This window comes from Stylophora pistillata, chromosome 10, assembly GCF_964205215.1.
Source record: "Stylophora pistillata chromosome 10, jaStyPist1.2, whole genome shotgun sequence".
Lineage (NCBI taxonomy): Eukaryota > Metazoa > Cnidaria > Anthozoa > Scleractinia > Pocilloporidae > Stylophora > Stylophora pistillata.
This window is the reverse complement of record NC_142528.1, coordinates 24,431,501-24,440,205: the sequence shown is the minus strand read 5'-3', so window position 1 is coordinate 24,440,205 and position 8,705 is coordinate 24,431,501. Positions and strand designations below refer to the sequence as shown.

The following is an 8,705-nucleotide window of genomic DNA, read 5'->3' as shown; positions in this document are numbered from 1 at the left end:
GCAAAATTGTGGCTGAATATTTTAACCACCACACCAAAAAAAAAATGATAAGCATCATTATTTTTACAATGAATAAACCTTTATTACAAAAACATAAAGACATTGGTATGGTAAAGGAGATGTGACACAACCGGGACAATAAGAAGTATGTAAGTATAGACAGATCACCATGTAATTCATCATATATGAGTTGTAAGCATCGGCGCATGAATGGATGGGCATTTAATTGAAATCGTGCACCCTCTCACGAAGAATAGAAATATTCCAATAATTGTACCTCGTGCTAGCAGGTTCAGAAGGGCATTGTTTGTTATTTAACAAAAAGGAGAGCAGAAATCTTTTTTAAAAAGTGGGTCCCTAAGGTAGGTTATTGCTCTCTAGCTTTCTTCCCTTTTTGGGTAATTTAGACGCTATCGAGCCTTTACTAACCTGAAAATAAAAAAAAAAAATTGAATACCCACGCACAGGGTTTAATGGTTGCACCAGTACTGGTTATGCGGTCAACTGCTGTCTGTATGACAACCTACCGCCGTCTGCGGTGTAGCCTACGAGGAGGCTCTTGCATGTGTTTGTCTTTCGCCGTACGGTTCCTTCGAGACTCCTTCCTTACATATTTATGCTCTTCATTAGCTCTAGATCAAAATCCCTTCAAAGAAAGTTGGAAAATCAATTCTTTCGTCAAAGGTCTATAAAAGTAATTAATGATTTATCTGTTATATTTTCTGAGACTAATATCAAACAAGTGTGCAAGTTTGCGTCTATAGAGGGCAGGAATTATGTACTGATAATACGTCTGCGTTTAACCAAAACCGAAACAAAACAAAACAAAACACAACGGAAGAAAACGCATACGTAAATGACCTTTTGTGACGCCTCACCTGCATTCTAGTCAGAGTAAAAAACTGAACATAGACCATAATCAGTAAGAAACTGACTCGTTTCGAACATCAAATTTTCTGTGCGAGGTAACTTGATAAAAATCATATACTCAGTGGGCATGATTTTCTCCGGCCAGTATATTTGGTAAAGGGCACCTTTGGGTGATACCAGTAAAGTCAAAGAATATTTGCTTGCTCAATATGCTTGATGAATGAGGAGGGAACGAAAAGAATTTGCTATATTGGAATGAACCATTTAATAGGCTGACTACTGAGTCATAAAATAAACTCGGTGTTGACACTAAGCCGTCACGGTTGACTAGATTAACCCCTCCGGCGGATCTTCTCTGATTTTCTCGATCATGCACAAGGCTTTTCATTATAAATGATGGTGACGATTCATTTACAAAAATGGCATTTCTCAGCCATGACGTGAGCAGCAAAACTTGGAAGACTCTCCGGCACTCGGTGAGGTTATTTATATATTGGTCAACCTGACTGCAAAGCAGCTATATGACGCTTTGCAAACCGTGAAAATTTCACCCGCAAAGCTCGTAATTTGCAGTCCTTGTCATCCATAGTCATCCTTAACCATTATAGTTCCTTCTGAGTCTGTTTGTAGTGCGTTTGTGTCTGTCTACGCCTGCAAGTTATTTAAAAGCTTCTATAGAGAGGCAGTTTTCAGTAACGCAAGGTTTGTGAGTTAGTTCTTTTACGAAAATTTACCTGCTTTAGCCAAACTTAGAACCCCTTACGTTCCCTTTACCAACGACGCAGAAACACTCATTCATACTAATTAACTTTTTGTGGAAAGCAGATTTGCTTTGCTATTTATTTCCTGTACGCAAAACAGTTTTTTTTTTTTAACTCTTGGACTCTCTTGACGAAAAAACCGCTAAATATCCTCCTACGTCTTCCCAGAGGAGCGGATGCGTTGCAAATGCTTGCTTGCCAATTTGTCCTCAACGATATTTCCTCTCAGATTTCCGAAATTACAGCCATGTTTGGACAATTTTGCAGTTCTGGTTTGCAGTAAACAATCCGTTTTGCATAGAGGGTGGTTAAAACTATTTATAAACTGCGGTGGAATTAGCTCCCTCTTTCTCTCTCAGAATTCGCATTTACTAACAATTGATATGACAGGTGATATCGATTGAACGGGATTAAAATTAATACTTTTATGGTACCTCCCGGGATGACTATATCACATAATGCTTACATCATTATGCTTTATCCCCCCACGGAAGCCACCTGTATAAAAGGTTACCCCAAGACAATAGTTTTATCATTTCAGTCGAAACGAGCTTTATTGAAGTAGTCGCAGTGATACAAAATGAAACGACTCTTAATGTTATTAACCTTTGTCACTATTTTTTCCGTGCTGTCGGGAGTTACATCGGGAGAGCGTGAAAATGCACAACTCTTACACCTAAGGGATGTTCTTGCTAAAAGAAGGTGAGAATTTGTTACGCTTGTGAGTGAACGTCTCTCGTAAACTTTTCGTACCAAACGGAGGTTCAAAGATTCCGCATATTTAAGAATTCAAAGAGCTCCTTCCGAAGGTTTGTTCAGTTTGTTTGAAAGTTATTCAGGATCAGGAAAAGGGTAATAAGTATCGGTATTTCAAATAACCGAGTTTTATAATTCGTTCTGCAGTTTGGCAGATGTGATATTACAGAGACCGTTTCGCATCCGCGCAGAGAGATCAGCTGGGAGGTTTAAACGTTGGTGGTGGTGTGGGCAAGACCCAAAACTTCCAGGTTGTGCTAGAAAGATGAACCACGCAAAGGGTTCACGTGGTAGTAAATTGAAACAATCAAGTAAGTCAGTAAAATTTCCTCCTTGACTTTTCGGCTGATTTGTTACGCTTTGAATCAATAGCCCAACCTTGAACTGTGACGAACACCTAAATTTCTGTGATGTAAATTGTCAAATATCGACCCACCCAGTACGTGCAGGATTCGTATGTGGGGATTGTTGACCCCTCCTGTAGGTGTTAATGAAGATCTTTCTAGATTACGATAAAACTTAATTGCAAATGAAAATGGTTGTTAAAGGAACACTCACGGAATTCTGCGTCGATTGATAAAAATTTGAGAAAGGGACTGACCATGCAAGCTGAACTGAAAGGGAAATGGATTTTGAGGAAAAAATTAAGAAATAAAATGAAAGATATCGATTTATATATTTCGCAGAAATCATGACATTCCAAACAACAGCTCACCCTTTGGGAGGCCATTAAAGAGAGTAAAAAATATAGATGAGCCCTAAAAGCTAAAAATATTCGACCGAGTTCAAGAACTTTGATATTTTGTTTTAAATTAAGAATTCACAATCAGGTTTTTCCGATTTTTAAAATGTTTTCGAAAGTATAATTTTAAATATGATTTTTATCCTTTTTCTACAGAATCACAACTACTGGACTAATTTGGGTTAACTTCGCGACACCAGTTAATTCCATGAACAACAACACGCCACAAATGAGGCTAATTTGTAAAAGCATGTGAATTCGAACCGTGCTATCGTTTCAAAAACTTTAGCCGGATATAGTATTTATGCTGTAGAAGAATATTTATTAGGTATGTCAAGAATACAGCTGTATGTATACACATGTAAATAGATACATGAGCCGCTTAGAAGACAGACAAGCAATGTTCTTAGGCTTCAAAGACAATAAAAATTGTCATTTAAACAATAATCAGAGTTTTTATTCTGAAGAAGGAATTGGTTTATTTCTTATCGACTTGGTAATGAGTCTTTCAGTCCAGCTGGAGACCGTTTTCTGGGAATTCCCCGGATAACTTCAAGGGCTCCAGGTCAAATTTTAAAATCTAAATGTCAGGAATAGTGGATCAGCTCTTACCTTAAAAAAAAACCAGTCCATTGTATCACCGTTCCCTATATTTCAATAGGGAGTTTAAGCAAATCACTACGGCTGTCGCTGCTACGGCTATCGTGGTTGACGAGGCTTGGGGAGAGTACGTCGCCTTAGCCCGCCAAAATTCAACTTTAAGCAACGCGAACTACAAACCTAGTACGGCTGAGAAGTGTAAAACCAATAAATTAAGCGTCTTTGCGGTAGTTTATTGCACGTCTAAAAACTCAAAATGACTTCGTTGAAAGGGACGAGGGATTCCAACGTTTGGAAAAAAAAAATTGTAAGCGATCCTGTGCACAGTGAATGAATGAATTAAAATATTTGAGCTTACGTGTTGTAAAATTGCCAGTTTGGAGCTTATAAACACCAAACCAAAGTTTCTACACGGTCCCTCATAACCCTCGTCATTCCTTGGCCTCAGCTATTTGAATTTCAAGTAGTCTTTGAGGTTTGAAAAGGAAACGTTAGACTTTCTACCTACGCATTTCACTTTGCGTTCGCTGCGTTCTCCATGTGCACACTGCTTCGATCCTTCGACGAACCCGGCGGCAAAAATAAAGGCAGATTCACTCGGTAAGGGACAGCAAGCTTGATAAATATTCCCGATAAGCTATTTTTAAAGATGTTAAGTGTATTTCAATAGTTAAAGTTGCTCAGGAGAATGTATAAAGCGAAGAAAGAAGCGAGATAAGTTCACGTACCACAGACTACGCCGAAACCTTCCCACTCACGTAGAAGGATTTCCCGCTACGGCTGGATGGGAACCACTGACATGCGCAATGACTCGTTTCTGGACAATTTTACTTCCGGTAGCCGTAGCAGCGCCAGCCGTAGTGATTTGCTTAAACTCCCTAATACTTGAATTTCAACGGGGCAAGCAAAATACACCTTATCAAGTTTGTTAACTACAGGAACTTCCCGGAAACGAGCCCCTCTTCCCGTCTTACTGAGTAAAACATTTTTAAGAGCTCTTTCTCTCTCAGAATTCGCATTTACTAACAATTGATATGACAGGTGATATCGATTGAACGGGATGAAAATTAATACTTTCATGGTACCTCCCGGGATGACTAGAATCACGTGATGCTTACATCATTATGCTTTATCCCGCCACGGAAACCACCTGTATAAAAGGTTACCCCAAACCAATAGTTTTATCATTTCAGTCAAAACGGGTCTGACATTACACACGAGCTTTATTGAAGTAGTCGCAGTGATACAAAATGAAACGACTCTTAATGTTATTAACCTTTGTCACTATTTTTTCCGTGCTGTCGGGAGTTACATCGGGAAAGCGTGAAAATGCACAACTCTTACACCTAAGGGATGTTCTTGCAAAAAGGTGAGAATTTGATATGCTTGTGAGTGAAAGTCTCTCGTAAACTTTTCGTACCAAACGGAGGTTCAAAGATTCCGCATATTTAAGAATTCAAAGAGCTCCTTCCGAAGGTTTGTTCAGTTTGTTTGAAAGTTATTCATGATCAGGAAAAGGGTAATAAGTATCAGTATTTCAAATAACCGAGTTTTATAATTCGTTCTGCAGTTTGGCAGATGTGATATTACAGAGACCGTTTAAGTTTCGCATCCGCGCAGAGAGATCAGCTGGGAGGTTTAAACGTTGGTGGTGGTGTGGGCAAGACCCAAAACTTCCAGGTTGTGCTAGAAAGATGAACCACGCAAAGGGTTCGCGCGGCAGTAAATGGAAACAATCAAGTAAGTCAGTAAAATTTCCTCCTTGACTTTTCGGCTGATTTGTTACGCTTTGAATCAATAGCCCAACCTTGAACTGTGACGAAATTTCTGTGACCTAAATTTCTGTGATGTAAATTGTCAAATATCGACCCACCCAGTACGTGCAGGATTCGTATGTGGGGATTGTTGACCCCTCCTGTAGGTGTTAATGAAGATCTTTCTAGATTACGATAAAACTTAATTGCAAATGAAAATGGTTGTTAAAGGAACACTCATGGAATTCTGCGTCGATTGATAAAAATTTGGGAAAGGGACTGACCATGCAAGCTGAACTGAAAGGTGAGTGGATTTTGAGGAAAAAATTAAGAAATAAAATGAAAGATGACGATTTATATATTTCGCAGAAATCATGACATTCCAAACAACAGCTCACCCTTTGGGAGGCTATGAAAGAGAGTAAAAAATATAGATGAGCCCTAAAAGCTAAAAATATTCGACCGAGTTCAAGAACTTTGATATTTTGTTTTAAATTAAGAATTCACAATCAGGTTTTTCCGATTTTTAAAATGTTTTCGAAAGTATAATTTTAAATATGTTTTTTATCCTTTTTCTACAGAATCACAACTACTGGACTAATTTGGGTTAACTTCGCGACACCAGTTAATTCCATGAACAACAACACGCCACAAATGAGGCTAATTTGTAAAAGCATATGAATTCGAACCGTACTATCGTTTCAAAAACTTTAGCCGGATATAGTATTTATGCTGTAGAAGAATATTTATTAGGTATGTCAAGAATACAGCTGTATGTATACACATGTAAATAGATACATGAACCGCTTAGAAGACAGACAAGCAATGTTCTTAGGCTTCAGAGGCAATAAAAATTGTCATTTAAACAATAATCAGAGTTTTTATTCTGAAGAAGGAATTGGTTTATTTCTTATCGACTTGGTAATGAGTCTTTCAGTCCAGCTGGAGACCGTTTTCTGGGAATTCCCCGGATAACTTCAAGGGCTCCAAGTCAAATTTTAAAATCTAAATCTCAGGAATAGTAGATCAGCTCTTACCTTAAAAAAAAAACAGTCCATTGTATCACCGTTCCCTATATTTCAATACTTGAATTTCAACGGGGCAAGCAAAATACACCTTATCAAGTTTGTTAACTACTGGAACTTCCCGAAAACGAGCCCCTCTTCCCGTCTTACTGAGGAAAACATTTTTAAGAGCTCTCCTACGTATGATGTAATGAGTTTTCTTTCCTTGTTTTCTGGAAACCTGATAGCAATACAGTAAATTTATACAAAAGTAAAAACATCGCTATAAACATTTCACCCGTTAATTATTTACTTCCCGAAAACTTCCTCCGGAAATTTCGCGAATGAGTTGGAATTGTGAGAAACCTTTTCAGTTTAGATTTAGCTCTGATGCAAGATTCTCCTAGTATCAGTGAGTCACAGTAACTTTACATAATTGTAGAAATTGAATAATAATCATCAAAACCACCTTCCGGCGTGAACCACCGGGAGGCGGCTCACGCCAAAATAACCCAACCCTTTTTTTAGGAGTTAAACCAATCTCGTTCCCAGGGTCTCTCATCTATTCCCGCCCCATCTTCTCTCGCTCCGCACCCGATTCGCCTTTATCTACCGCTTATAAGCGAATCTAATTATACCAAATTACCGCATACATGCTGATAAAGTAGGACCTACCGAGATTAGATTACCGAGAACAAAACAAAGGCCAAAACAAAAAAAAAACAAAGGAAAAAAAGACAAAGGAAATGATTTCAGAATGTTTTTCTGTTCTTCAGTAATCTTCACGCGTGGAATTTTATCCATGATCTCTTTTTACCAGATGTAAAAGCGATGAATTTTCCTCTTTCGCTTGAACCTTGCCACATGTCAAGTGCGACTGCGATACCGAAGACATTCTGAAATCATTTCCTTTGTTTTGTTTTGGCCTTTGTTTTGTTCTCGGTAGGTAAATAGGTTCCACTTTATCAGCATGTATGCGGTAATTTGGTATAATTAGATTCGCTTATAAGCGGTAGATTAAAGGCGAATCGGGTGCGCTCCGGGGGTGGGAAGATGAGATACCCTGGGGGCGAGAATAGTCTCCCTTGCAGCCCTTTGCAGCGTCGTCACGCAAGCGAAAACTCCCCCACCAAAGATAGTGGTGGGGGAGTTGGTGGGGGAGTTGGTGGGGAAGTTTTCGCTTGAGTGACGACGCCGGAAAGGGCTGCAAGGGAGACTAAACTTAGAAGTGACTGGATCTAGATAAGCTGTGTCATTTTCAGACACATTCAGGAACGAGAGCGACACTTCCGTGATCAGACTGCCTTCCTGACAACCAATTGCAATTTTCTATAGTTTTATAGCGGAATCGACACCAAGAATTTTTCAGCTGCTTAAATTCATTTCCTCTTTGACGCAATCAGCCGTCAAAATGTACACACACTACACACATGTATGATGTCGGATAGTATTTTGCTTTGCTATCATCAACTTATATAACTCAAGAATTTTTTAAAAAAATCTCAAAAACTTCGGAATGTGGGCGTTTACGAAGGTTGGCCGTAAGACGGAAAAAAATTAAGCCGGCGTTAGGTATTGCTTACGGTCTATACCTTGATGTAACTTACACTCCGTCACAGTTTGAATGCATACCTTTTTAATCTCTACGATTCACCTGTACATAACACCAAAAAAAAAAAATACAGAATTAACAATGCGAACTTAAACTCAACGAAACTAAAATACAATGAAAGGAATACGAAAAAACACAGGTAAATACAAACGAAAGCGTAACTACTTACAAGATCTGTACGGCACTCCGGAATAACAACGACTGAATAAAAATTATAACTACGATGTTATAGAGCGGATAAAGGCTAAAACAATAGACTAAACAAGGTTACACAATACTCAGATGCGATTGCACGAAACAACGCTGACAAACTTAATTTACATTTTGACAGTACGGAAATATACAAACTAATAAATACAGAACTGAACTATCAAGACGAAAACTATTTACACTAATTACAATTAACAAAGACGCACGACAGAACTGATAAAAATAACTCTCGTGGCTACACCTGACATTATTTGCTTAACCGACAGAAACATGGCCCAATGACTGTTAGTGATCAAGAGATTTTGCCTGTTAGTTATGACATCTACAGATCGGATCGTCTGAGTAGATCTGGCGGAGGAACTTTAACAGCAATTAAAACCACGTTGTCGACATCTC

General features: G+C 38.6%; 1 protein-coding gene and 1 long non-coding RNA gene across 3 annotated transcripts; both read left to right on the top strand.

Moving 5' to 3' along the window:
- The first annotated feature begins 5 nt into the window (after window positions 1-5).
- On the top strand, window positions 6-6,355 carry LOC148722354 (uncharacterized). Of its 2 annotated transcripts, none has more exons than XR_015992164.1 (3): window positions 6-149; window positions 5,038-5,469; window positions 6,065-6,355. It is a non-coding gene; the product is annotated as an uncharacterized LOC148722354 (long non-coding RNA). The 2 variants fall into 2 exon arrangements; XR_015992163.1 differs by lacking the exon at window positions 6-149 and adding an exon at window positions 465-1,572.
- LOC148722355 (uncharacterized) lies at window positions 1,682-3,576 on the top strand. Its single transcript, XM_088734868.1, has 3 exons — window positions 1,682-2,333; window positions 2,535-2,698; window positions 3,286-3,576. Exons 1-3 carry the CDS (start codon window positions 2,212-2,214, stop codon window positions 3,303-3,305), a joined length of 306 nt encoding a protein of 101 aa, XP_088590994.1. The 5' UTR covers window positions 1,682-2,211; the 3' UTR covers window positions 3,306-3,576.
- Window positions 6,356-8,705: the final 2,350 nt, after the last annotated feature.